The sequence below is a fragment of the Blastomyces gilchristii genome (genome assembly GCF_000003855.2).
Source record: "Blastomyces gilchristii SLH14081 genomic scaffold supercont1.28, whole genome shotgun sequence".
Classification (NCBI taxonomy): Eukaryota; Fungi; Ascomycota; class Eurotiomycetes; order Onygenales; family Ajellomycetaceae; genus Blastomyces; species Blastomyces gilchristii.
The window spans coordinates 525,224-551,264 of NW_003101654.1; the positions used below are offsets into that span (position 1 = coordinate 525,224).

Below are 26,041 nucleotides of genomic sequence, written 5' to 3' on the forward strand. Positions count from 1 at the left end.
TTATATTTTTCAAATAAGACTATGATTTTCACTTCTCAATTTAAATTATTTTTATTACTTTAAATGACTTTAAATCTTATTTAAGTATTATCAAAAAGTGTTACTTTTTAAAAAATTAAAAATAGTTTAAAAAAAACCTTAAAATGTCTAAAAATAGTAACTTTATGTCAAGAATGAGACTAAATAAGATTAAATGAGATCACTTTCTCATTTTTTTCAAGTTATGATTTCATTTTAAGATCTTATATATAATCACTTTACATGTTTTTTTAATAACTAGTCTCAGCAGAATTCATGTCAAAAAATGTATGAGATCAGATTAAATGAGACTAAACATGAAATTCATAATCTCAGCGGCCAGTCTAACAGGAAATGATGATAATAAGAGAGAGATGATTCAGAGAATTCAGAAGAAATTAGATAGAAATATGACAGATTTCTAATAGAGAATAATTCTAGTGAATAAGACATTTTTTAGAGTTAGTGATTACATAGATAGAAATCAGTGACATTGTCAATATAATGATAATTTTTTCCTGTTCATAACTTATTTACAATGATTCCACAGCTTATTCACCATTATATTAAGATTTACAGTTCAGTGATGGTGTCGGCAACTGGCACGGCGGAACAACCATAACCCGGTCGTATAATAAGCCTACGTTTTTCCGGTATGGATATCGGTAAGCTCCCCGTATTCGGTAACTTCGTTTACTTAACTTTTCCCTCTCTGAGCAACTCTGGAACCGCATCTCAATTCCTAAATAAAACTCCAGCCTTCAACAACCAGGCCAAGATATGCTGCAATAACAGGAGCATGCCAGAGCTGTCACGGTCCCTTGTGCGATCCTGGTCGTCGACACTCAAACTTCCCAAATCGACCTTCCCCCCTCGTGTGTCGTTGACCGACCAGGTCAAGTACTCGGAGCGATGCACTAAGGACCTCTACGCCTGGCAACAACGCCATCGCCCCAATGATAACCGGTTCGTCCTCCACGATGGCCCCCCGTATGCCAATGGCGACCTGCACGTCGGGCACGCTTTGAATAAAATCCTAAAGGACATCATTTGCCGGGTCCAGTTGGCAGCGGGGAAAAGGATTGATTTTGTACCTGGCTGGGATTGCCACGGGCTACCGATTGAGCTGAAGGCATTGCAAACACAAAAAGAACTGGGGAGGCTTGAAGCGGGCGAAAATGGGAATGGGGTTGCTGCGGCGATTCGTAAAGCTGCCAGGCAGCTGGCAGAAAGGACAGTCCTGGAACAGAAGAAGGGTTTTCAAAAGTGGGCAGTCATGGCAGATTGGGAGGGTGTTTGGAAGACGATGGATAAGAGTTTTGAAAAAAACCAGCTGGATGTATTTCTGAAAATGGTGGAGAAGGGCTTGATATATCGGAGATTCAAGCCTGTGTACTGGTCTCCTTCATCGCGCACGGCACTGGCTGAGGCTGAGTTGGAATATAAAGATGATCACATATCCACAGCTGGACTAGTGAAATTCCCCCTTGTGTCAATGCCGTCTCAACTACAAAATATGCTACCACCAAATACCTCCGAGGTCTCCGCCGTTATTTGGACTACTACGCCGTGGACGTTGCCTGCCAATGCAGCCATCGCCGTGAGCCCTACTTTGGATTACTCTGTTGTGAAATCGGAAAGGCATGGATACCTCGTTATTGGCTCATCTCGGCGCGAATATATTCAATCGCTGTTACAAGATGATGAAATCACAGTTATAGGCTCTCCGATTCTAGGTTCTGAATTAGTGTCCAAAGCCACATATCGCCCGCTTTTCAAGGACGGCTCCGATCCCCAGCGCGTTATTGCTGCAGATTTTGTGACAGCAGACAGCGGTTCTGGCCTTGTTCACTGTGCTCCTGGACATGGAATGGAGGACTATGAGGTTTGCCAGGCTCACGGCATCACATTCCATACTCCGGTTGATGATGGAGGTTTGTTCACGGAAGCGGCAATGCCTTCGAACCCCTCGATGCTCAGCGGAAAGCCTGTACTTTGCGAGGGCAATCGAGAAGTTTTGAGATATGTGGAGAGCAAGGGCCAACTTCTTGCCAAACACAAGTATGAGCATAAATATCCATATGACTGGCGGTCAAAGCTTCCTGTGATAGTGCGCGCCACTGAGCAATGGTTTGCTGATGTTGGTGATATCCGTGATAATGCCATCCGGGCTTTGGAGGATGTGCAATTTGTGCCTGCAACTGGAAAATCGCGACTGGAGAGTTTCGTCAAAAATCGTAGCGAGTGGTGTATATCACGGCAGCGAGCTTGGGGTGTGCCGATTCCGGCCCTCTACCATCGAGAAACCGGGGAGGCAATTCTAACTCAGGAATCGGTCACTCACATCATGAAGGTTATCGACGAGCGTGGAATTGACGCCTGGTGGACGGATAATGAGAACGACCCTGCTTGGATACCTGCTGCCCTTCTGGAAACATCAGCCGGATCTGCCTACAAACGAGGAACGGACACTATGGATGTGTGGTTTGATAGCGGCTCTAGCTGGACGCAAGTGAAAGCCACCGCTTCAGTCGAAGGCTATGCGGCAGACGTGTATCTTGAAGGGACAGACCAGCATAGGGGGTGGTTTCAATCAAGCCTCTTGACATATGTTGCTTACAACCTGGCCTTGGGGAAGAACGCCGGCCTTTCTCGAGCACCATTTAAAACCCTCATTACCCACGGATTTACCCTTGACAAAGATTCTCGGAAAATGAGTAAGTCGATCGGGAATGTCATTAGCCCAAGTCAAATCATGGACGGGACGCTTCTACCTCCATTGAAGTTGAAAAAAATGAAGGGGCAGACGGAGAAGCCGAAGAGCCCTGTATATGACGCCCTTGGAGTCGATGCGCTTAGGTTATGGGTCGCTAGCAGTGATTACACCAAGGACATAGTCATCGGTCAGCCAGTGCTCAAAGCCGTCAACACCAATCTTCACAAATACCGGGTAACTTTCAAACTCCTTCTCGGATCTCTGCAAGACTTCGACCCAAGCCGCGCGGTTCCGCACGAGTCGTTACGCATCATTGACAGGATCGCGCTTCTCCAGCTTCGGAACCTCGTCACAACGTGTCAGGATGCGTACTCAAGCTTCGAGTTCTACAAGGTAGTCACTGCTATCACTAAATGGGCCAATTTGGAATTTTCCGCTTTCTACATCGAATCCCTCAAGGATCGCCTGTACGCCGATTCCCCGGATAGTCTGAGCAGGAGAGCCGCCCAGACAACACTCTGCCACATATACTACCATTTCCAAAACTTGCTGGCGCCTTTGGTGCCCCTCCTCGTCGAAGAATCATGGGAGCACACGCCGGAAACCATAAAAACCAAATTCGCACCACCTTTACAGCGCGTCATGACCAAACCCTCGCCAGAGTGGCAAAATGACAAATTGGAAGAAAGTTTCCCGTTACTGATGGCTATCAACACAGCAGTTAAAACCATGCAAGAAAACGCACGCAATAAAAAGGAAATGGGCTCCTCACTACAGTCATTCATCCACATTTCCGTCCCCTGTAGTGCTACCCAGGCGCCAATTTTTGAACAATTCGGCGATGAATTACAAGACCTCTTCGTCGTTTCCTCTGTCACAGTCGGGTACAATGATGCAGCACCCCCACCTGAAATTGAATATGCTGAGTGGAAATACAACTCAAACTTCGAGTTCCCTGGGAGCAGTCAGCGTGGGCGTGTTTGGATATATACCCCTCAAGCGATTAAATGTGGGCGATGCTGGCGATACCAAGTGCCCTTGGAGCCTAAGCAGGATGATCCGCTGTGCCAGCGGTGCGTCGATGCTATGGAGGAACTGCTGGGGGAGCCCCATGAGACTACTGGTGTAGCTTCGGCTAGTAGTAATTGATGCGGTGCGTATTAGTGTTGTTGGAATACTTTGCCGTTTTGGTTGGTAATATGTATGTATATAGACCCACTTGTAAAATAGACCTCGTTAAACTAAATCTTTTGGTGTTCGCTACTCTTAAAAGACGTTTCTGTAATGATTTGTTTCGCCAGGGGAAGGCGAAGGGCCTCTTCAGCCCATCGATAATAAAAACCGTAACTTGCATCAGCTCAATCAAGTTGAAGTAAGATCCAAACTAACTGGACCTGTCTACCAATGATCATCCAATCTAGCAGATCCTCTAACTAAAAATATGGTTATATCTAGGCTCCTCCAGAGGGATCAGCAATCAAGTGGCATATATCTTTCTATCATTTAGACAAGCACGACGAATATCAACTGAAAACCCAAAACAAAAACGGAGAGGGTTGAGCAAAAGCACCCATCAAATCAATCATACCACCCATCCTGCAGTCCATCCAAAAACGCACTCTCAACATTGATGAAGCTCTTCCAATAATCCACCTCGAGTCTCCAAGGCTGGGTCTGGATGGCAAACGTTACTGCCGAGGTCAGCAGGAGAAGCTCCTCCTCATCTTCCGCAAGTATAAGGACCATATCTCGTTTGATCACAACCTTGTCGCGCAAAACTTTCTTGTAGGGCTCAAGCCGCTGCTGGAGGTTGTGATGCATGCTCCAGTCAGAGAACGGCATGTCCTTCGGAATGAAGCGCCACGACCATGCTCGTCCTATCTCATCGATGAACGAGGTCCAGAGACGGTTATCATAGCCAATCATCAGTGGGTAGAAGTGCGAGCCAGACCACACTCTGAGAAAGGAGAAGCGCGCGTTTGGTTGGCGAGCGGCGTGGGATTTAATCTTGTTACGTAGGAAAGGGATTGAGATTTTGGCCGGATCTTCGCGCCCAGGAGGCATGTGGATTTCATGCAACATATTGCGGAAGTCGATGAAGAGGTCGAGAGGCCGGTCCATTTCACGAGCAGCGAATGCTTGCCCTGGGATCTGGTCTACCGGTTCATAGCATAGGCAGATGACGCCCTCCTTGAACACTATATTCTATTAGCCTTGAAAAACTAAATGACTTCGGTTTCGCACTCTTGGCCGGTTAACTCACAGTGGGCAATATTGGGCCGGAGCGCTACGTCCCACTACGGGGGGGTCTCATCTAAGAGGTGCGTCTGATTTTTCTGGCATTTCCCCGCAAGTTCATCAAACTCCTCAAAGAACTTATTGCCTCTGGAGGTGGGACAGCGATAACCTCTCCTATCTGGAAGTGTTTGGCCGCGTTCCGCCTGCCTGAAAAGCATCGACTTTCTAAGCTCGTCCCCTTCCGGACCGTTGTCAAAGAAAACATTTCCGGCTTGGAAAAATAATGAACTCATTAAGGATGCATATCGCGCATCTGCTTGTACCCTCGAATGAGTGCCTGGGTGGTAGTCCAGAAATACCAGCGGTTTCCACCAGTTTGCTACTGTTGCTGTCATGTAGGAGATATTTGTATCACATTTGGAACGGATCTGGAGGAGCTCGTTCCACTGGGAAAAGCCATGTGGCTCCAGATCCGCCCGGTGCCAGGCTTCCTTGAAAACTACAACGAGTCAGCAACAACTATTTCGTGCTATTTTGTGCTAACGAGTGGGGCGTGTGCATATTTCCGAAAATCATCGCTGTGCCACCTACTTTTGGCTTTCTGGCGCTCCAGAAATTCCATAAATTCAAGTCGCATGTCGTTGCCATCTTCTGGCCCGGGTCCGAATGTTTCCAGGAGGTCGTCTGCCTTTTCAAGTGCTCTGAAGAAATCGTCCACAATTTCACTTGACGGGTTCCTAGTTCATGGATATCAGCATGCTCCCTACGTTAAATAGTTCACGCTTCAAGAAAAGACACAGAAAGGGGTGGGAATATCATACGAGTCTGGTACGTCACCACCGTCCTCGCTCTCCTCGTGTCCACCTTTAGCTTTAGCTGTATCTTTATCCGATTCCTCCAGCTTACTCTGCCCACTTTGATTTAAGCTACTATCCGAAATTTCAGAACCCACCCACTCGTCCTCCTCATCGTCAGAATAATACTCATCAGAGTTAAAATCCTCGGAATTATATTCATCACTCTCGAGATCATAGGCGAAACGTTTAACATAATTCTTGATTCGCCCTTGTTCGAAATCTGTTAAGTTGTTTCTCATCGCCCTCATGCGATTCGACGTTGCCTCGCCCGTGAACTCTTCAGGGAAAAGGATAGCGTCCTCCAATGCGTCGGCTTCATTATATTTCATCTGGCTCGGCAAGCCTGTTCCGACTTTACCTTTAGAAGTGCGGAATCGAAATATTGTATCCTCTCTCTCATACGCATCATGGACACTTTCAGCCTGCTCTCCAGGCTTGATATCTCGGATCCGATAAGTTTTAGGGTCCTTGGTAACTGTTTTCAAATAGGGCGCGGAAGCCCCGAGAATTTGAGCTGGCCGAGTAACGCGGTGGGATTTGTATAACATCTATTAAACGTCAGCGAGGGTGAATTAAAGTGAATTACAAATGACAACACGAGACAAACCTCAATTATGCCGCCGTACAATGCCTCAAACGGCTCTCCGCATGTGGAACTCCAGATGTATACGTCGTAAAAATCATCAAAGCCAAGCCGAAAGGCCCGTCGACGCTCCATCTCGTTGAAGAACGCCTCATCAACTCGCTTAATTACATTCCATGGAGCCTGAGAACCCCGCCTATGGCCAATCTTTTCGCGGAAGAGCCAGGCATTGTCGTCTGGGGGCTTCACGAGTATTTTGCCAGTTTTACCATCCCGGACGACGAGCATCATGCGGGAGGCTTGCATTGATACATATTGAAGACACCTGCGAGTGACAGGGTTGCTACGTTTCATCTGAGCGCATATGTAATTTCTCCCCTCCCGAACAACATGGTTCCTGCGGCGGCCTATGCTCCTTTCCTCGCCTATTGTCAGTGAACTTGCCTTGGATTCCATGTAAAATGGTATGAAACCCTAAAAAGCAGTTGAATCAGCTCTTATATTCTCTTTAGCAAACGGGGAACGCAAACTTACCATTTTGAGAAGGGCGCTATGCATGGCATGGCTCGTAGATAGTAACCATGACGGTGACGGGAAGTAGTTATAGCTAGCCAGGATATTCAGTTCAAAGAACTCTTCCCATGATTTGCAAAGTTCCACGGCTCTGAAGAAATTGCAATCTTTTGCGATGATGCTAAAATGCAACCAGCCCCCGCGGGACATGGACTTAGTGCTAGGGTAGTTGTAAATATGCCGGCCGCAGAGTTTGACTCGAATTTTCTGTTGAATACGACTGTCCTCACTATCCAATTGCCCAAAGTCAATTGCTGAGCCCTGTCCCTCTCCTGCACCACCTGCATCCAGGGTTTTCTTCCGCCTCTCTCGCTTCGCGGATATTTTCTTCTCTCGCTTTGATTGCCATTTATCAGGGATATTATGCCGTCGATGCGAGCGGCGAACAACCCAATCATCGTCAGTATCATCGTCATCCGACTCCGGTTCCGGCTCCTCTTCTTCATCAAAATCGGAAAACTCTGCACTATCAGTGTCACCGCGAGCGAAATCCGCACACGCATCACGAATATCTTGTAGCTCTGGCTGCTCCAGTTTCAAACATATATCCCTCAGGCCGTTTACGGTCACGTCAGGATCATTAAAGAAGTCGTTAATTGTAGAGGAGCGTAGAGCAGCTGGCAGGAGAGCAGCATTCCCCAGCAACAATCGGCAAAAAAGGTAGTTCTTAATCTCCGCTATATCATCCAATAGGTGGTCAACTTCATCAGCTGGGATAGGACAGATCCGATCCGACGTGACTTCCGGATTTTCAGGCGTGCCCTTCATCAGAAAAACAGCACCATCAAGTTTCATTCCTTCAGTAAGTCGGGCGCCCATCTGTTCACGGCTTTCGATATTTTCGATGTTTGAATCAGAGTTTCCAGTACATTTTTGGCCAGTCGCCAACCTCGTTTCCACCTCCGCAGCAGTTGGATGATTACCCTTGCCCTTTTTGCCTTTCCTCTTATTTTTAGAAGCGGCAGTAGGAGGCATTTTCTGTGTAGCTGCTGCGTCGTCTTCTTGGGTGGAAAGTAACACTGTATCCGTACTGTGGGTATCATAGTTATTATCCAGTTGCTGTGGCACGGCGCAATCCCCCGCACCAGTTTCCTCTGGGTGCGTGTCTATTAGCCAAAGGAAGTGCTCGATCAAACTAATATAAGTGCCACGCTCGTTGTCGAGCACATCTTCAATCGGGTCCCAGGATTCTGCGTCTTGTGCAACTCGCTCCTCGTACACCTTTTGAAGAAAGTCATCCTGTTGTTTCTTCTGTTCTTTTATACGTAGTTCACGCATACGCCGGTCAACTTCCTTCACCTGTCTCCTAAAGAGTGCGGCCTCTCTTTTAATTTTCTTCTTCTCATTCTCGCGCATTTTTTCTTCCTCTTCCTGGCATTTGGTTGTCCATTGGAACCACTTGCGTTTCTTATACAGTACCTCTGCGGTTCGGCGAGTGACTCGTTCCAAGGCCGTGGCAACAGTTACCTTTTGCTGTAAAAGAGCGTCTAGATATTTCTGGTGGCCGTAGTCCATGGCCTGGGCGTAGAAATGGCCATGATGGAGTTTTCGGGCTTTGATGACACGGTCAAGCAAACGATATGTCTGTAGCAGGTGGTCATGGATTTCTGAAAGTGCACTTTCATTCCCAAGGTCGTCAAAGAAGTCATTGGCAAGTTTGGCCGATCTTTTAGCCAGTTGTTCAGGCGGACAGGAACGAAGCTCATCCAACTTCGCGTTTCTAGTTTTATAACCCATATAGAGGCCTATACATACATCATCTCAGATGGGTCATCATATTATATATTATTTTCCCAGGCATGGATTTGCAACATACCATGACACTGTCTAGAGTGAAAGGGACAAAACAGGCCATTAGAGGACGTTGCAAGAGCCTCACAGGGCTTCTCATCCACAAGGCTTAACGCGCTGCACTTTTTGTCGCCATTGTCCACAGAAGCAAACTTCTCAAGATCCCTACTTAAGGTAGACATAGGATTGATACTGCAATGCTAGATGCAAGCTACCTTGGTGGGGGGATAAATAAAGTGAGGGAGCCAACGAAAAGAGCCACACCAAGATGGTTCAGATGTAGTCATGCATATACAAAATCAATATATCGAATACAAATTGCAATTAAGCAAGTAAAGAACGAATTGTATCTCCAGGCAAGTATCTAGACATGCCTGCCTGTGTCTCATTGCGATAGATGTTGCAATGCGTTGATGTGCGCTAAAAGGTGGAGATGCTCTGGTCCCGTGACTTCGCGATGGTCGACCTCGTCTTTTCTTCCTTCTTCTTTTCTTCTTCTTTTCTTTTTCTTTATCTTCATTCGTTTTCCAATTTCACGGATATCTCCTTTTCCCTCCCGACAATCAGACGTTATTGTTAACGACGGGGCATGCGATTGTAATCCGCCTTCCCCTCTATATGAGGAAACCACTCAACGGCTTTCCATAGTTTTATGCTAATCCAGCCTAGCCTGGGTCCGGATTTCTCATACTCGCTGTTCCTCAAATGATAGAAGACTCCAAACAGCTGGGAAATGGAACATCCAATATTCGGATTCTTAAGATCCTCCACAATCATTTATTCTTATCGAGTTTTCCAGCCGAACCTTGAGAAACCAACCTCGACGATGACTAACCGTTTCAAGGTTCTGTGTGCTGCCAGGAATGGCCCATGACAGGTTACCCTTGCCAGCCTTTTGAGCTCGTCCGATTGGACAGCAACTAGCTCAGCAATGACGAAGGTGCCGTGACAGAATGAAGAGCATTCCAAGGAACCGGTTTTCATGCAACATTTACCTCTGCAGCCTCCATACCTGCGCTGCATAGGAATGATGTATGACGAGTCTGACCTCACGATGTCTGACCTGCCATTGCCTCAATCGCCATCCGCCTGGTTTTGCCTCCATCAGTCCAAGAATCTCTATCTCTATATATTTACATATATATAATCAGGCTCCAGGCTCCTGCCTTTTATGCCCAAGGTCTTTATATCTTTTTACTCTATTATCTCCATATAACTATTATCTCCTCTTTTTAACTTCTGGAAATTGGATATCGACAGTTCGCCCGTCATGATTGAACCAACCAAACTTGATGCCTTCAGGCCCCTGTCTACAGTCGGCCCGATCCCGACTGTTATCCCGAACGAGCCAATCTTTCAAGAAATAGGCGGCACGGGCCATCGAACATTATGGTGCGTCTACTTCACGAAGATAAAAAGAAAATAAATAAAATACAGCACGTATCCTAATGATTTTACTAGGGTGGTTGCAATTCTTATGCTACTGTCCTCTCTTATTTTCTATATCTTAGCTGCTCGAGCACCGGTTGTAAGTTTCCCTTCAGAAGACTGGATATACATAGAGAATGTCCAGCTAACAAAGCTCACTCCCAGCAAAAACGCCTATTCCACGTCCTTGTCTCGTTAGTGACGACCATATCCTTCCTCGCTTATTTTGCGATGGCCACAGGCGGCGGAAAGGCGTATAACCATGTTATCATCCACGAGCACCACAAAAAAGCCCCCGATACCGTCCAACATATTTACCGTGAGGTGTACTGGGCGCGATATGTGAACTGGGGCTTGACGTTCCCAATAATTCTCATCATCCTGGTTCTTCTGTCCGGAATGAACGGAGCCAGCCTTTTGGTTTCCATCGCTGCGAACCTTGTCATGGTTGTGACTGGGGCCATCAGTGCATATGGAGGACCCACTGGTCGGAAATGGGCATGGTATACGATTTCGTGCTTGGCATATCTCACAATCGTGTATCAAATCGGATTCAACGGCCGCAGGGCAGTTGCATCAAAGGATAATAAGACGAAAACGCTGTTTGGGTCGCTCTCTGGCGTTGCGCTAGTTGCCTTGCTGGTCTACCCAATGTAAGTGTACAATAATAAACTTCACGTCTGGAAAAGAGACCGATGTTAAAAAAAATTATTTCAGAATCTGGGCTGCTTCCTCAAACGCTCGTCGCATGAGTATTGACGCCGAGGTCGTTACCTACGCCATTTTGGACATCCTCCTTCAGGGCCTTTTCGGATACTGGCTCCTCATCTCCCACGATAGCATGTCAGCCTAGTAAGTTATTCTTATTCCTTATGTTTCATCAATGTCAGGGTGTGGAGCTTACATTGCCGCGAAGTTCCTTGAATATGGATGGATTCTGGGCCCGGGGCGTCGGAACTGAAGGAACCATTCGAATCGGTGATGAAGAGGGATCCTAAGCGCCAGTATTTTTACGGACGTGAAGCAGGCTCGACTATTCGTGCCCACTAATTAAAATGTCCCGACGAACATCGATCTCGGGCGATATCTCTTGTATGCAGGCGCGGTAAGGCCTTCTAGGAAACTCTGACTAACCACAGGGGGCTTGACTGGTAGCCAAGTCTCCTCCACTCTCTTGCTCAATTCTCTTTTTTTTGTTTTGGAAGAATTATATGACAATTTGGAAATCTTCTCGCTTGTTTCCAATTGGTTGCCATCACAAAAGTACGTTTTGTGAGCATATTTGTCTATTGACAAGCTTATTTATGGTGCATTTTAAGGTATCTTTGGAAAATTGCTTAGCTATCGGTACCTAAATCGTGTCATCATGTTCAATATCTAGCGGGCTTAGCTATAACAATGAGAAATGTTTGGGAATCCGTTTTGTAGCTATCTGATACGTGCAACGTGGTGAGTGGCATGTAGGTTCATCCCTTGGCTACCAAGCGGATTAGTCAGCGCCTAGCCTTCTTCAGCGACGAAAACAACCTCCGCCGCTGCTGTGGTTTGACGTCCTCCTTGAATATATCCCTCGAATCTGCAGCGCATAGCATGTTCCCATCTATCTGCTTACCCTTACCCTTGTGCGTATTGTCTGCAGTTGCAGAGGATTTGGCAGCACTCGTCGGACTGCCCACAGACGCGTGAGGATTGGGATAGGAGAAATTCGGCGTGGCCACAGCGGTGTCTTTATGCGGAGCCGCTGCTTTTGATTTCCCGGCCGTTGTTACTGATACTGCTGTCGCTGTTGTTGTATTTGCTGCTGTTGTTATTGCTGTTGATTTTACTGAGGATGCTGAACAATATGCTGGCGTATGGCTCGCGAGCTTCTTCCTCTTTGACCAGTGGTCAATCAGCTTGATCTCGCCATGCTTGACCCGTCGAGCAGCGATAGCCTGTTGAGACAGAAGTTTCGGCCAAGAAACAACGACTTGCTCGCGCATTCGCTCCGGCAATGTAAAGCCTGCATCGACACAATCGTTCTTGAAACTGATCAAGCGGAGGCGGTGCGGGTTAAAGAGATGGAAGGGTTCCGCGTCGACGACAAAACCGGTGAGGGTGAGTTTAACAACTGGTAGTAGATTTAGGGTGCTTCCCATGCGAGCCGCGCGAGCCTTTGCGTGCACAATGGCGTATTTATCCAGGTATTCGCCGATACCGACTCGGCGGTGCAAAATACCTTTTCCATCGTCGCCACTGAAAGAGGAGAATATAAACACTCCTTAGAAATACTTTCTTTCTAGACTATTTTTGGAGACAGCTATTTGTTGAACACAAATGGCAACTTACTAGTATGAGCCCTGCTCTCCGTCGGGCTTTCTCTGTTGAACCCAGCCCCCCTTAATGTATGGCCACCCAGAAAAGGCGCGACGAATGCACGGCTCCAGCGCCATCTCCAGCTCCAACGTCTCAAGACCAGGGTTTAACCAAGCAGCCTGCCAGATGTACTTTTGGTATGATTGGCTCATCCCGGCGAGTTTCAAGAAACGCAGATTGCGGAAATTGCACAGCGGTGCTATCGCTTCGACAGGGAGTATGTCATCGTCATCATTGTCATCAGTGTCATCATCGTCCGAGATGGTGATCTCGTACTCGTCGTCAAAGGGGTTGAGTATTTCCTCCTTCGCTTCTCCCTTGCGCTTCTCACTTTCGTCCTCCTTTTTCATTTTACCTTTCTCGTTCCTCTGACCCTTTATTTGCTCCTTGCCCTTTCCCTTTTCTTTTTTCCTGCTTCCCATTACAGCCGGCCAGAAAAGATCAAGATTCAAGGTGTCACAGTTCAACTCGAACCGATTCCAGCTCTCACCACCCATAAACAAGTGGACAAAATCCCCGCTCCAGCCACTGTCAGTGGGCCGGCGTGTGGCAGTGGGCATAACCCCAGCCGGAACAGTAGCGTGAGCCAAATGGTTCGACGAGTGCAACGATGTCACTTGATTTCCAGCTCCAACAGCCGTGCGTTTCTTGCCGCTGCTGCTTCTGCTCCCAAACGCAGAACGCAGTAACCCGACGCTGCTGCAATTGATACTATCCCCATCCTCAGCGTCCCCACCATCATCGGCCTCGCGCGGGTTACGAAAGTGAATATTTCCCGCAAATTTCTTTGCTGGAATTGACGCGAAGTGTTCTTGTGCTGACATCATGCTTGCCGGTGCTGACGGTACAGGTGTGTTATCGTCGATGTTTAGGTTAACTTTTGGAGCTGGCCCGAGTCCTAGACACGCTGGAGCATCACTCATGCTACAACGCCGCTGCTTCTTAGAAGCTGAGGTTGAAATTGAAATCAACGTGGGTTCTCTTCTGCCGCTCTTTCTCTCCGGGCTCGTACTCGCGTCCCTCATGTCTGATATGGTGATTTTGCTCCACGGGAAAGGCAGCAAGGAGCTTGTTGCAACTGTATTGTTTACCAATTAGTATCATGGACGGTATATATACTCTACACTTCAAGAAAGTAGGTGGAAACAACATGGTGCACGTCATAGAGTGAATTGAGTCGTATGCTTATATCAAGAGTACATACTCGACTGTCTCCTGGTTTCCGTGTCTCCGGCTCTTCCCCCTTTCTCCCTCCTTTTATCTTTATCTTTAGCTTTGGCCCCAATGTCGAGGTTGGGGCTAATACGATTCGTCGTGAAATCGATGTGGGCTCCATCGCCTTTCTCATCACCATCATCATTCTCATCGCTCGAGTCGCGAAAGAAACTCCTCCCTGAAACGTACCACGCCATGCTTATTTGACGGCCCTTGCTATGTCTATGTTACCTATGCTGGTTGTGTGTTGATTTCGAGTGAAGCTTTTATGGGTGATGTATGACAACAAGCATCGAAGGCAGAAATGGATTGCATCGAGCTAAGTTGAGTTCCAAAGAGCAATACGTGTTCAGGGTGAATGGGTGAAGGTGTTGCTATAGTGACTTGCTTCTCCAGAGCTGGCATGTTGTTGTTCTGCTGGCGATGAGATGCGAATAGAGAGAAATCCTATATACATTCTGTTCTTCCATTTAAGAAATACTATCAAAATACTTCATTCTCATTGACTCGAAGTGACTAATTAACTATCCCAATGGCATATAGATGAATCCGCCTGCAATCGCAATATATGTTCCGTTCATAGAAAAAAAGGAACCTGAGATACATGTCGTACGATACGTATAGACGCACCATCCTTTGTCTGCAGAAAAGCTCATAGGATTCATTCAGTACAAACTGCTTAGACATTGTCTAGTTATGAATTCGCGGGGTCATATCCGTTGGCGCATTGCATATAACCAACCAACCCCTTGAGAAGAACAGATATCTAACCCATCAGCACTTGCAGCCCACTCCTCTCTCCGAAATACCATTGTCTAAATGGAAGCGAGATACATTCTGTCTCTATTTCTATCCGGGAATCCAATTTGTCTCCACGCTTGAAAACACAGCGCAGTAGCCGCTCGTAAAGGGGGCCAGCCGGGTAAGGGCCGGTTTGGCATTTGAGAGGGCTGCATGCTGATAAACGCAAAATGGTTGTCTCGCAGACGGTCTTAAAAAGACATATTTAGGCGTAAACAGGCAAAATAACCCCTCTCTGAAAAGCGCTGGACTCTGGTTCTCCTTGAATTGCATACGCTCGTTTGCCGAGGTGCGGAAAATTTACCAAGTTGAGTCGCTCCTGTTAATCGACCGTTGTCTGTGTTGCTCGGGAGAAGCAGAACGGGTAAACATTCATCTCCCAAGGTATACATATATATAATATCGAAATGCGTATCGCAAGAAGGGAGGGTAGAACACCAAGAAGAAATTAATTTGTACCCGGCTACTTTTTGTGGAATGCGTAGTGTACCTAATCAAATGCGATCATTTCTTCATCTCATGGAATCGTTTTTTTCAGAAATGTAATTTTATCCACATCCACGAAATTTCGACTCAATTGATAAACGAATCAATTAATTCGTAAAATGACATCAACGCAAAAAAACAAAGCACAAATAAGAAACGCCTAGTACTTCTTGCCCTCTCTCAGCACATCAGCAAACTCGTCTAGGGGACTTCTGATGAGTTTGGTCTCCTTCCACAGGTTAGGTGTTAGGAATCCGTAGGTGTTGGCGACAGCGACGAAGGTGGCTTTCAGGGTATTTTCGAGGGTCTTGGTGGAGCCGGAGGAGGAGGTATAGATGTCTTCGACACCGGCGAGCTGGAGGAGGCGCTTGACGGCTGGGGAAGCGACGAGGCCAGTACCACGGGGGGCGGGGATCAACTATTTTCATATAATGATTAATATCCATAGATTTACACCCCTTGATTTGCCTTTTTTTTCTTTTTTTTTTTCCCTCTTCACCCAAAATCCGATGTGATTGAAAGAATAATATTAAAACATACCCGAACAGTGACGGAACCGCACTTTCCGCTCTCCTTTGTGGGGAGCGAGTGAGGCTCACCGAGGTTGGAGCCCCAGTAACCTCTGCGGACGGGGAGAACGGAGAGCTTAGCGATGATAATGGCGGCACGGATGGCAGTCGCTACTTCTTTAGAGGTCTTGATTCCGAGACCAACGTGTCCCTCTGAGTCGCCAATGACAACGATGGCCTTGAATCGTGTGCGTTGACCGGCACGGGTCTGCTTCTGGACTGGTTTGATCTATAGATATTTACCATTGGATTAGCTATTAATCCATTTCAAGTCTCCGTCTTCTCGAATACAACCCCCTCCCCAATATATGCAGCTGGACATCCTCCCCCGAAATATAACTTCTGGGAATAGATATATAGATATGTAGATATATATACCTTCATAACCTCATCCTTCAGCTTGGGCAGGAAAAAGTCGACGATCTGGTATTCCTTGATGGGCAGCGAGTGCAGGTAGATCTGCTCCATGCTGCTAATCTTGCCGGCCTTAACGAGACGGCCGAGCTTGGTAACGGGCTGCCATTCCTTCTCGTCGCTCTTGGGGCCGCGACGGCCACGACGTCCTCGTCCACGGCCACGGTCACCACCACGGTCGCCACGCGAGCCGAAACCTCCACGGGCACCACCACGGGGAGCGTCAGCCATGATTAGTTGAACGAAGCTGGATTTCCGACCGAACGAACAGAAGAATTGGGAGAAGGGCGGGGGAGTTGGCGGTGGTGGGAGGTTGGATTGTTGTTTCGTCTCTCGTCGTCGTCGTCGTCGTCGTCGACCTTCCCTTCAGAATTGCTGCCGACAAACACACAGCGAAGGAACAAGCAGCGGGAGGTGTGATGCTGAGTCAGCGCGGCTAAGCGAGTTGGGCGAAGAAGTTCTGGAAAAACCCTAAGCCCTAAACCCTAAGCCCTAACGGAGCCGCCAGGCAGCGGATGCAGGCCGTGACAATACGGGATTAGTCACCCGCCAAGACTCACGATCTCCACCTCCCCTGCCAAATGCGGAGGCTCGGAGCTGCGGGTGGAAGAGTTGGATTTGGGGGAAGTTCTGGGGAGAGAGAATGCATCATAGAGACCACAGACTCCAGAGCCATGATAGAATATATAGCTGGGTGAGGGATTGAGATTCTATATAGTCATTCTTTGATTGTCTGTCCTTACTCCAATTGCTTTGATTTTAAAATGTTGCAGTGGTAAGTCCTCAAGTCTAGTCTAGATAGCAGCGGACCCTAGTGGCTACGGACAACCCATGCTAATAGTCCTCTAGGTATCATATTCAACTGGCAAGGCGGCCGCTGATTACCCAGAGCATTGGGAGCGCTGTACGTGTTTCAAATCTATGTCCTCATCTCAATCTCACGCTTGAGTAATTGACTCTTTTCTGAGCTATCTAGATCCTCTTCGGTGCTGGAGATGTCCTCGCCCAACAGCTGGTAGACAAGGTCGGCCTGGAGCACCACGACTATGCCCGCACTGCTAGAATGGCCTTGTATGGCGGCGGTAAGCCTGCATCCCATCCACCACTCCTTTTTCTCTATGAATCCTTTGGAGTCCATTTATCCCGCAAGTCAGTCAGTTGCATGTTCTAACAAGATCACAGCAATCTTCGGCCCCGGCGCCACGACCTGGTACAAATTCATGGAGCGGCACATCGTCCTGCGCAGTCCTAGACTCACCATCGCCTCGCGCGTCTGCGGCGACCAACTCCTCTTCGCCCCAACACACATGTTCCTCTTCCTCTCCTCCATGTCCATCATGGAAGGCAACGATCCGCTTGAGAAGTTGAAAAACAGCTACTGGTCCGGTTACAAGGCGAACCTGATGATCTGGCCGTGGGTGCAGGCGGTCAATTTCACACTGGTACCGCTGCAGCATCGTGTGCTGGTGGTCAATCTTGTTAGTTTGGGTACGTAATATCTTTTATTTTGTCTGTCAGAGTGGTTTAATGCTTCTCCGGGGATCCATTGAATATTCTCGTCGACTAATGGAATAAACAGGTTGGAACTGTGTCCTGAGCGTCATCAATAGCCGGAAATAGATTTTTATACTTCATTTTTAGATTCTAATGGGGAGGTTATTCATCTTCAGTCTTATTTGGTTGCATCTCTCACTTGGGCTGAGACAGTTTTGTTCTCCCCGTTCAATATCTATGGGCTGGCTTTGCTAGGAGGAAGTTATGAATTTATCTATAGATTTGCTATTGCACAGGCGTCAATATTTTGCTGTTTGTCTGGATCTAACTATGTACCGTATTTGTCGATTCTTGTTTAACTGCTCTACATATATGTACTTGCCTCCTGAGAACATTTCTAGAGACTTGGAGAGGGCGATAGCATTAAATCCTTTAGTTCATCTCAATAAAATTGATTGATTAACCTTCTCAGCTTCAGTAGGGTCAATATTAAATAAATATCTTGTTCTGTCCTCCGCATATTCAAATAAATAGTCAAATGGTTGGGGGTTTAAATATAATAGTTCAAAAATCCGGGATAAATATTTAAAATCCTGCAAAACATCCAAACTTCAGAGCCAAAAAAAAATTCCTCGACTTCAGCGCAACCAACCACCAACAAAGCAACATACCAACATACCAACAACAACCCTACAATCCACCATCTTCCTAGATTCTAATCTAATCCTCCTTAACTATTTACTCTGCCTGGCGCAGACCGCGGCTTTCTCTACTTTACGGGTCTTCTTCATCCCTCCCTCCTGACTGTGTGGCGTTTTACATAACTATCACACAAAAGCCTCCTCCGCCGTTCGAGCCTTCCTCACATCTCCTCCTATTTATTTATCCTTTTTTTCTGCCGGCTTCATCTCTTCTTCACTTTTACTTCTTCACATCTTGCGCCAGCTCACTCTGTAGAGATTCTCCATTCATCTCACCCCGCGCGCACTGGTTCCTCAACACTCCGCAACTCTCTCCTCGTTTCCCCTCGACTTCACCCACCATGGCTACCGCAACAGAGAACGGCGTCGCGGTCCCAAAACCTGCAAACGATGAGAATGCAGCCCCTGACGTTACTGGTGCTCAGTCAAAGCTGGGTGATACGGTTACTGTCTTTCACGACCCTAATAACTTCAATGTCAAGCACCCGCTAATGCATGAGTGGACGCTCTGGTTTACCAAGCCGCCAAGTGGGAAGGTAATTTTCTACAGTTTACCTCGAAGAAAACGGCTCGGATGTCTTATGCTGGCTGACTCTACTTTGTCCAGGGCGACAACTGGAACGAGCTGTTGAAGGAGGTCGTGACTTTTGGCTCTGTCGAGGAATTCTGGGGCATCTACGTGAGTTGTTACCGAAGATTGAAACACGGCAAGTTTAATATGTGCGTCTAACAAAAGGAACTCTGCAGAATAACATCACCCCTACCTCCGAACTGGGCCTGAAAGCCGACTACCACCTCTTCAAAAAGGGTGTCCGCCCGGAGTGGGAAGACCAGCAGAACAAGCACGGCGGAAAATGGTCCTACTCCTTCCGCGACAAGAAGAATGTCCCCATCGACGATCTCTGGCTACACGCCCAGCTCGCCGCGATCGGCGAAACCCTCGAAAATGACGAGGACAACGAAGTCATGGGCGTCGTTGTGAACGTGCGCAAAGGGTTTTACAGAATCGGCCTGTGGACGCGGACGGTAGGCAAGAGCACTCCTGAGGGCCGCCCGGCGGAAAAGGGCAAAGAGATTTTGCATGCTATCGGGCGGAGGTTTAAGGAGGTGTTACGGTTGAAGGAGGAAGAAATTTTGGAGTTCTCGGGACATACGGATAGTGCACACTCGGGAAGTACGAGGGCGAAGGCGAAATTTACTGTCTGAGGGCTGGAAGCTGGAAGTGGGAGGGGGTTTTTTTTTTTTTTTTTTTTTTTTTTTTTTTTTTTTTTTTTTTTTTTATTATTTATGGAAAAGCGACTAGGTCAAATCGATGTGGAATAGTGGAGTTACTACATGGGCGTGGCATTATTGCCTAATGTTTTCTGTGTAACGGGATGGGATGGGAAGGGTATATGGATGGTTCCTACAAGGTGAAGGAGAACCAAAAGGGCATGACACGGCATGGCATGGCTTCAGTACCGCGCAAATGCATGCCTTCTCCATTTCTCTAAAACCTCTCCAATCTACGGGACACACTCGACTGCACGCCATCAGCTTTAATTCTGAATACTCTATCTACCAATTCCCTCCAGGTGGCCCCGCGGAATAATCATTATCCCAATCCCCAATCCCAAATGCAATCCGACATTATTTCGATTGATACCTTTTTATTTTCTATTTTCTATTTTATTTTTTTATTTCAAAATATCCACCCCTGTTTATCTTCCCCGTTTAGATTGCGTTTACAAAAAAGAATCCGCTTGTACTTTGCTCAGTTACCATGTGTTCTAATAATTTCTATATTTTTCTCTTTTCTCGCCCCGTCTTGCTTTTCATAGGCTGTAGTGCTTCATTTCCAGTTTCTGCTGAGTCTAGCTTTTATGTTCCTTGTCTATTTGGCAATTCATATACATCTTAATAGGTAACCCCAAGAAAGAGACAATATTATTTTTGTGTTGGTGAGGTATGTATTTGGTCAAAGCCAGCTGTATATGCGCAGACTACCTCAACACAACGTTGTAGCCATTCAAGTCCGGGCTCAGAGTTATGGAATTGAATATGTAAACAACCATAACCAATAACAACAGGGAAATCAGACTTGAAGTTACCTAGGCCTAGCCACATATTTTCATCATGACGGGGGGAACATGAAAAGGAACGGAGGGGGGGGAAGTCAGTATTTCTTTCTATGTAGTATAATATGGTTTGGAGAGGCAGCCTTGGAAAAGCCCGTCTATCGTATAAGTCTATGTATTTCCTTTCTATGCGTCCATCCCATATTCCATCGATCAATCTATGAAAACACAATAACGGCGTGCATCGTGTTATACCGTGTGAAAGCATCGCATCCATCTTTCCCTTTCCTCTCATCCCCAATCCATCCATCCCGTAAGGGAAGAAGGAAAATGCAACGTATCACCTACCGCTTACGACTCTAGCAAATCCGCGAAAACCAACTTCGCCAGCAATTTCTTGTTAACTATCCCACATTATATCAATCAGTCAGCCACCCGCATATCCCTCCCTCTCCAGTACCGCAGCGGGCGTCGGAAAATTACATACCTTTGCCCATGGCATTGCGCGGTAAGTCATCCTCCAACACCCGTATCTCCGACGGAATCTTATACGTAGCAAGCTTCCCCTTAAGCGCACGACGCATATCCATTATCCCCCATGTTTTGCCGCCGTGACCGGTATTTGCGAAATCGGGGTTGAGGACGAGGACGGCCCCGACCTTCTGCCCCCATTGGTGCGAGGGGAGCGCGAGGACAGCTGCTTCTGTGACCTGGGGTCTATGCTACAGTTAACAAGTTGCCATGCCTACCTGTTGGAAATTATATGACGCGAAAGGAAGGGGGGAGGGTTGCGCAACATACAACGATAATAACTCCCTCTCAACCTCCAGCGCGCTAACCTTCTCACCACCTGTCTTGATGATATCCACACTCCTGCGGCCTTGGATGAAATACAACGGGCCGCGACACCACTCCTGTCCTTCCTCGTTCTGTCTCGCACCGGCACCAGCACCACGAACATGTCTGCGCACAGCCACATCGCCTGTCTTAAACCAACGTCCTTTTCCATCTTCATCCTCCGTAAACTCTTCCCTCGTCGCCTTCTCATTCTTCCAATACTCCCTGAAGACTGTCGGCCCGCGCAATTGGATTTCACCCACCCTCTCGCGCCCATTGGCGTCAACCTCCTCACCGGGTCTAATAACCTCGTTGGCGTCCGTGTCAAAAAGCCTACATTCGACATGTGGGAGAGGCCAGCCGACACTGCCGTCGACGCGGTCAGCAAAATCCAAACCGCAGCTGAGCGCCATGCCGACTTCAGTCATCCCGTACCGTTCTAAGAGGACATTGCCGTGACTAAGCTGCTTCCACGCGGCCTTTGTGGAGGTTGGTAGGGCGGCAGAACCGGAGACGTTCAACCGGAGGTTTGCCGGCGAGATGGCTGTTTGTGCTGCTCGTTGAGTTTCTGATGGGAGGGTTTTGTGAGTTGTTAGGAGTCTGTTGTATATTGTTGGGACAGCGGTTAGGAAGGTGATTTTCTCCCTGTTTGGTTTAGTATGATCGCTGATGGATTTGTTGGATGGCATGAATGGGGCTGCTAGTCGGTTCCAGACTGCGGTTGGGTTGAACGGGAACATGAACTCGATAGACGAGCCTGCTAGTAACGGAGTGAGAATGGCATTGACTATGCCGTGGATGTGATGGAGGGGGAGGACATGGAGCAGCCGGTCGACCGGTGAGTACTCCCATGCCTCGACCAAGGACCGGGCTTGCGCTGAGAGAGCGGTTTGGGGGAGGAGGACTCCTTTCTATTGTACGTGCGTTAATATATAAAGGTGCGGGTAGCTTTGTACATCCTGCCAAAATTACTCACAGGCCTATTCGTAGTTCCCGACGTGTATAGCATCATTCCACCCCGCAAGTCTGCTGCATCTTGAAAATGCAGTTGTGCAGTTGGACCAGCACCACTTTCGATCTTATCAAGTGTTCTCAACACTGGAGCATTTTCTAGATCGGTCTCGACTAGTTCCCGAGCTTTCTTGCTATATTTTTCCGTTGCCAGTAATACACCAGTCTGCGAATTGTCCAGAATGTATCTCAACTCTCCAGCTGGGAAGCTTGGTGAAAGGGGCAGGGCGATGCCGTCGCAAGCAAGGATGGAGAGCAGTGTCACTAAAGTTTCAAAACCATCAGCATTTTCCCACCCTTCAATAACGATATCCGGTTGTATACATCTGGTAATACTAGATTGATTGAGCTTGTAACAGTACCTACGTAGTCATAACTATTCTCCGCCAAAAAAGCCACGGGTGACCCGCGCAAAACTACATTTTTAGAGCTTGCAGCAGCACATTGCAACAGGCCCTCTTGGGAGCGCAAGACATCGCCAATTAAGCTGCCATAGGTGAAGGATCGGCCGGAGACGCTGTGAACGACGGCTATTGATTTCGGGTCGTGATTTTGTATGGCGCGGAGGACGGGTAGGTCAGGGAGGGTGGAGGAGAGGCGAGTTTGGAGGAGAGAGCCGGAAGAGAGATAAGCTCTGAGAGAAGGTCTCAAGGAACGGCCGCAAGATGCGCGAGTGAGAGATATTAGCCTGCGTGAGGTGAGCATGTTGGATCTTCCGAAGCATACAATCTGCGGAGAGCTTCTGGTGGTTGGTATAAATATAGCTTTCGGCCATGCCGCAGAGAACGAGCAAGAGGAATTGAATTATTAGATTATTGAGGAGATTATGTGTATATGCAGCTCGACCGAAGACATTGACGCCATCCTTCTCAATACAGAGGAATGTTTCTAGGGTGTGGACAGAGGAGCGAGAAACTGTGATATTTATTATAGGGATGGAAGATTGAAAAAAATGGTCGATGACTTTCGGGGGGGAGAAATCCCGCCAGCGAAAAAAGGACCAAACCAATATTTAAGTATTTAACCACGAAACTGGTATCTTTTAACAAGCTCGATCGAACATTCTTAATTTCTGTCTTCATATGCGATTATTCTCCAAAAGAAACAATATCCACAGATACTCATAAACATACCCAATGCTCCGCTCCATTCTCCCGCGCCAGAATCATCTTCTGCTGCTAACCGGACAGCTCCGCTCCATCTCCAGCGCAACCACCATGTCGTCTACGCCGATGGAAGATGCCATCCGCGAGAAGGTATCAATGATATATTTCCATATCATATCTCTCAAGCCAGGAACGGAGAGACCGGCTGCTAACAATGATAAACCAAATCCAGCTCCAACAAACCCTCCAACCCTCCACCCTCATAATCCGGAACGACTCAAAACTCCACGCCCACCACGCCCCCATGCGCGGTAACACATCGACAGAGACGCATTTTCAGTAACAATCCCCCTACCTAACAACCTAACTACCCCCTTTCCCCCCTCATTTATTCACACAAGGGCCCGCCGCGATTCTAAACCCAAATAGCATCACAGTAACATCACCCTCGTTCGTAGCCAAGACGCAAGCCGCACGCCATCGCATGGTTTATGCCGCGCTGAAGGAGGAGTTGGCGCGGGAAGGGGGAATCCATGCCTTGCAGTTGAAAACAAGGACAGTGGAGGAGGAGGCGAGGGATCGGGAGCTGGGGACGAAGGAGAAGGAGGTTGAGGCGGGGGAGTGAGAGGGTTAAACGTGTGCTGGATGTGGATATGGATGTGAGTGGGTTAATATATCTATACATCTACATGAAGACGAAGTGCGCCGTCTTAACTGTAACAATAAAATAGCGAGCTATCTGATATAAACAACTGTATAGGAATAAATTCTACTCTTGGACCTGGAGCTCTTGCCATTCTCATATACAGAGGTATATTATATATATATAACTCGTTCCAGTCTTCCCGTTGGGTACGTGTCAAAGCTATAAAATTCCCCACTACGAGCCTCTTCGTTTTTCGAAGAGTGATCAACCGGAAACGAGAGTCGGTTGGTAAAAATATGATTCAATAGAAAATATACATATATAATCCGCAAAAGTAGTTAATACAAAAGAGATATCTAATCCAATGGATGGCAGGCGAAGACGAGCAAAAAGAGATTAAAAGAACAGGCAATGACGAAGGATGGAATTCAGTAGACAGTAAAATTGAAAACACAGCAAGGAGAACAAAGTCAGAATGCTAAGAAATAAAATAGAGTTGAATGGGATATTACTATGTGTTGAGTTTCGTCTTTCGGGGAGAACAGAAGAAATGGCATACAAGGCGCAGAGCAGACTATTTTTCTTTTCTTAACCAGACACTCACCTTTTAAAATGGAATAAACTAAAAATAAATAGAGCAACTTCGAAACACGAGTATTAAAAACGGGACTAGATAGGAAGGAATAAGAAACACGGGATAGTGGCTGTGTACACGAGTATGGAAAAAGCAGAGGAGATAAACGAGGAAAGGCTAGATAGAGAGTAGTCACAGTACAAAAAGTAAGGAAACGGAATTAAAAAAAAAAAAAAAAAGGGATGAGAATAGTACGCCGAAACTGAACAATTTAAAAGGCTTGGAAAAAGGAGAAAATAAGTGGGATAATGGAAGGTAACCGAACTGAGGATTTCGTATACCAAAACCGCGATACGGGTATGGTAGTGCGGGTAGAAAGGATACTGGAAAACCTCGGCGGGTGTTGGAGCCGACGGGGGTATTGGATTGTGAAGGGAAGGGAATAAGAAGAGAGGAGGAGTACGGGTAGATTGATGCAAGACTCAGGCTAGCCGTGCGGTTTGGCTATTGGCTAAATAGGGGGAAGTCAACGGGGAGTGGGTGGTCGGATAGTCCCCGACTCGACCGACTCGACCACAGCCCATTGGAATCGTACGAGGTTCAGGCTCAAGCAGCAGGGAGTATGGTAGAATAATAGGCACTGGCAGTAATTTCCACTGACAGGAACAACGCAAACAGGCGGACAAGGCAGCGGACCATTTCAGCTTACTTGCCGCCATTGTTACCCCCAGGTCCAACTGTGAAATAGATTGCGAAGAAAAGGACCAGCACAAGGATAATGAGAACTGTAGAATATGCGAATTAATATGCTAACCCTTCAATGGAAATATAAGAATGAATATACTCACCAACTATGCCGAGGCAGATCCACTTCTTCTTGTTGCGAGCCCTAGCCTTCTTGATCGCACCACCAATTTCCTCGTTGCCCTTCGTTATATTATCATGGATCTGTTCGGTCTGTTCATCGATCCGCTCGACAGCAGCTTCTTGCTGTATGACGATAGCATCAAGATCTTGGAACATCTGAGAAAGTTCTAGCAAGTCGCGCTCAATTTTCAGGATTTCATCGTGCCTGGCGCGAACCATCTGCGAAACCTTTTGGGCGTCACCGCGTCGGTCGCTTTGCATAAGCTGTGGCAGCAGGGGAGAGGTCAAGATTAGTATCAGCTGTCAATAGGCAGAAGTATTCCACCTTGAGAGAGGGCGGTTTTTTCTTGATGCCTGGTATGGATTCCCTGCTGCTTTGTTTGTGGGGAGTCGGGGGAAGGGGTTAGGTGCTTACAGCCTGGCTGAATATTTGCTGTTGCGACGGGTCTTGAACAGCTTCCTTAACTTCCTCATCAGTAGCATCGGGTCGCACAATTCGGTATTGCCTTGCCATTTGCGCCTCCAAGTCCTTGCGGAAATCCGACTGCACGGCGTGGAAATTCGTGATAGCGGATTTGAGCTTCCGCTCGACTCTGCCAATCTGAGCACTGTTGATGCTCTCTCCAGCACCGGGGGTCTGTTTTATGCTCTTCAAGCGTTGGATCAGATTCTGGTATAGGCGTTTCGCATCACTGGCCAACCCA

At 47.4% G+C, this 26,041-nt stretch overlaps 9 protein-coding genes across 10 annotated transcripts; 5 read left to right on the forward strand and 4 right to left on the reverse strand.

Moving 5' to 3' along the window:
* The first annotated feature begins 601 nt into the window (after positions 1-601).
* BDBG_08775 (isoleucyl-tRNA synthetase) lies at positions 602-5,396 on the forward strand. The gene is made up of 2 exons (XM_002620792.2): positions 602-4,106; positions 4,190-5,396. The coding sequence occupies exon 1, from the start codon at positions 674-676 to the stop codon at positions 3,881-3,883; it is 3,210 nt and encodes a 1,069-aa protein (XP_002620838.1). The 5' UTR covers positions 602-673; the 3' UTR covers positions 3,884-4,106; positions 4,190-5,396.
* Positions 3,219-9,696, reverse strand: BDBG_08776 (uncharacterized protein). Its single transcript, XM_031723726.1, has 7 exons — positions 8,802-9,696; positions 6,947-8,730; positions 6,437-6,886; positions 5,794-6,377; positions 5,564-5,709; positions 4,998-5,471; positions 3,219-4,932 (listed from the first exon to the last, which is right to left on the reverse strand). Exons 1-6 carry the CDS (start codon positions 8,956-8,958, stop codon positions 5,032-5,034), a joined length of 3,561 nt encoding a protein of 1,186 aa, XP_031581005.1. The 5' UTR covers positions 8,959-9,696; the 3' UTR covers positions 3,219-4,932; positions 4,998-5,031.
* On the forward strand, positions 9,246-15,222 carry BDBG_08777. Of its 2 annotated transcripts, XM_031723727.1 has the most exons (6): positions 9,246-9,956; positions 10,037-10,168; positions 10,238-10,304; positions 10,370-10,857; positions 10,922-11,056; positions 11,121-15,222. In XM_031723727.1, exons 1-6 carry the CDS (start codon positions 9,811-9,813, stop codon positions 11,200-11,202), a joined length of 1,050 nt encoding a protein of 349 aa, XP_031581006.1. In that variant the 5' UTR covers positions 9,246-9,810; the 3' UTR covers positions 11,203-15,222. The 2 variants fall into 2 exon arrangements, with proteins under 2 accessions (XP_031581006.1, XP_002620840.1); XM_002620794.2 differs by having other exon boundaries at positions 9,246-10,168.
* BDBG_08778 (uncharacterized protein) lies at positions 11,343-13,971 on the reverse strand (the record flags this gene model as incomplete). Its single annotated transcript, XM_002620795.2, has 3 exons — positions 11,343-12,439; positions 12,533-13,637; positions 13,764-13,971. The coding sequence occupies 3 exons, from the start codon at positions 13,969-13,971 to the stop codon at positions 11,698-11,700; spliced, it is 2,055 nt and encodes a 684-aa protein (XP_002620841.2). The 3' UTR covers positions 11,343-11,697.
* On the reverse strand, positions 14,017-16,576 carry BDBG_08779 (40S ribosomal protein S2). The gene is made up of 3 exons (XM_002620796.2): positions 16,009-16,576; positions 15,602-15,859; positions 14,017-15,479 (listed from the first exon to the last, which is right to left on the reverse strand). Exons 1-3 carry the CDS (start codon positions 16,273-16,275, stop codon positions 15,222-15,224), a joined length of 783 nt encoding a protein of 260 aa, XP_002620842.1. The 5' UTR covers positions 16,276-16,576; the 3' UTR covers positions 14,017-15,221.
* Positions 16,476-18,010, forward strand: BDBG_08780 (protein sym1). Its single transcript, XM_002620797.2, has 5 exons — positions 16,476-16,819; positions 16,894-16,948; positions 17,021-17,126; positions 17,227-17,532; positions 17,624-18,010. The coding sequence occupies exons 1-5, from the start codon at positions 16,809-16,811 to the stop codon at positions 17,662-17,664; spliced, it is 519 nt and encodes a 172-aa protein (XP_002620843.1). The 5' UTR covers positions 16,476-16,808; the 3' UTR covers positions 17,665-18,010.
* A 125-nt stretch (positions 18,011-18,135) lies between these two features.
* BDBG_08781 (translation initiation factor 4E) lies at positions 18,136-19,481 on the forward strand. Its single transcript, XM_002620798.2, has 3 exons — positions 18,136-18,775; positions 18,847-18,918; positions 18,987-19,481. The coding sequence occupies exons 1-3, from the start codon at positions 18,581-18,583 to the stop codon at positions 19,443-19,445; spliced, it is 726 nt and encodes a 241-aa protein (XP_002620844.1). The 5' UTR covers positions 18,136-18,580; the 3' UTR covers positions 19,446-19,481.
* Positions 19,482-20,024: 543 nt separating this feature from the next.
* Positions 20,025-23,116, reverse strand: BDBG_08782 (AMP-binding enzyme). Its single transcript, XM_002620799.2, has 5 exons — positions 22,507-23,116; positions 22,110-22,408; positions 21,098-22,044; positions 20,784-21,013; positions 20,025-20,700 (listed from the first exon to the last, which is right to left on the reverse strand). The coding sequence occupies exons 1-5, from the start codon at positions 22,847-22,849 to the stop codon at positions 20,648-20,650; spliced, it is 1,872 nt and encodes a 623-aa protein (XP_002620845.1). The 5' UTR covers positions 22,850-23,116; the 3' UTR covers positions 20,025-20,647.
* On the forward strand, positions 22,942-24,425 carry BDBG_08783 (BolA protein). The gene is made up of 3 exons (XM_002620800.2): positions 22,942-23,400; positions 23,483-23,589; positions 23,680-24,425. The coding sequence occupies exons 1-3, from the start codon at positions 23,281-23,283 to the stop codon at positions 23,873-23,875; spliced, it is 423 nt and encodes a 140-aa protein (XP_002620846.2). The 5' UTR covers positions 22,942-23,280; the 3' UTR covers positions 23,876-24,425.
* Positions 24,426-26,041: the final 1,616 nt, after the last annotated feature.

Bases quoted from the DNA above. Each gene is read 5' to 3' on its own strand.
- BDBG_08775 (XM_002620792.2), top strand. From the start codon at position 674: ATGGATATCGGTAAGCTCCCCGTATTCGGTAACTTCGTTTACTTAACT.
- BDBG_08776 (XM_031723726.1), bottom strand. From the start codon at position 8,958: ATGTCTACCTTAAGTAGGGATCTTGAGAAGTTTGCTTCTGTGGACAAT. The intron at 6,378-6,436 runs GTTTGTCTCGTG...GACGTTTAATAG, and splicing joins TGTACGGCGGCATAATTGAG to ATGTTATACAAATCCCACCG. The intron at 5,710-5,793 runs GTATGATATTCC...TCCATGAACTAG, and splicing joins GGTGGTGACGTACCAGACTC to GAACCCGTCAAGTGAAATTG.
- BDBG_08777 (XM_031723727.1), top strand. From the start codon at position 9,811: ATGACGAGTCTGACCTCACGATGTCTGACCTGCCATTGCCTCAATCGC. The intron at 10,169-10,237 runs GTGCGTCTACTT...TGATTTTACTAG, and splicing joins ACGGGCCATCGAACATTATG to GGTGGTTGCAATTCTTATGC. The intron at 11,057-11,120 runs GTAAGTTATTCT...ATTGCCGCGAAG, and splicing joins CACGATAGCATGTCAGCCTA to TTCCTTGAATATGGATGGAT.
- BDBG_08779 (XM_002620796.2), bottom strand. From the start codon at position 16,275: ATGGCTGACGCTCCCCGTGGTGGTGCCCGTGGAGGTTTCGGCTCGCGT. The intron at 15,860-16,008 runs GTATATATATCT...AAATATCTATAG, and splicing joins TGAAGGATGAGGTTATGAAG to ATCAAACCAGTCCAGAAGCA. The intron at 15,480-15,601 runs GTATGTTTTAAT...ATATGAAAATAG, and splicing joins GCGGTTCCGTCACTGTTCGG to TTGATCCCCGCCCCCCGTGG.
- BDBG_08780 (XM_002620797.2), top strand. The intron at 16,949-17,020 runs GTACGTGTTTCA...TGAGCTATCTAG, and splicing joins CCCAGAGCATTGGGAGCGCT to ATCCTCTTCGGTGCTGGAGA. The intron at 17,127-17,226 runs GTAAGCCTGCAT...ACAAGATCACAG, and splicing joins AATGGCCTTGTATGGCGGCG to CAATCTTCGGCCCCGGCGCC.
- BDBG_08781 (XM_002620798.2), top strand. From the start codon at position 18,581: ATGGCTACCGCAACAGAGAACGGCGTCGCGGTCCCAAAACCTGCAAAC. The intron at 18,776-18,846 runs GTAATTTTCTAC...TACTTTGTCCAG, and splicing joins CCAAGCCGCCAAGTGGGAAG to GGCGACAACTGGAACGAGCT. The intron at 18,919-18,986 runs GTGAGTTGTTAC...GGAACTCTGCAG, and splicing joins AGGAATTCTGGGGCATCTAC to AATAACATCACCCCTACCTC.
- BDBG_08782 (XM_002620799.2), bottom strand. From the start codon at position 22,849: ATGCTCACCTCACGCAGGCTAATATCTCTCACTCGCGCATCTTGCGGC. The intron at 22,409-22,506 runs GTACTGTTACAA...TTGAAACTTTAG, and splicing joins GAATAGTTATGACTACGTAG to TGACACTGCTCTCCATCCTT. The intron at 21,014-21,097 runs GTATGTTGCGCA...ACTGTAGCATAG, and splicing joins GAGAGGGAGTTATTATCGTT to ACCCCAGGTCACAGAAGCAG.
- BDBG_08783 (XM_002620800.2), top strand. From the start codon at position 23,281: ATGCTCCGCTCCATTCTCCCGCGCCAGAATCATCTTCTGCTGCTAACC. The intron at 23,401-23,482 runs GTATCAATGATA...AACCAAATCCAG, and splicing joins AAGATGCCATCCGCGAGAAG to CTCCAACAAACCCTCCAACC. The intron at 23,590-23,679 runs GTAACAATCCCC...AAACCCAAATAG, and splicing joins TCGACAGAGACGCATTTTCA to CATCACAGTAACATCACCCT.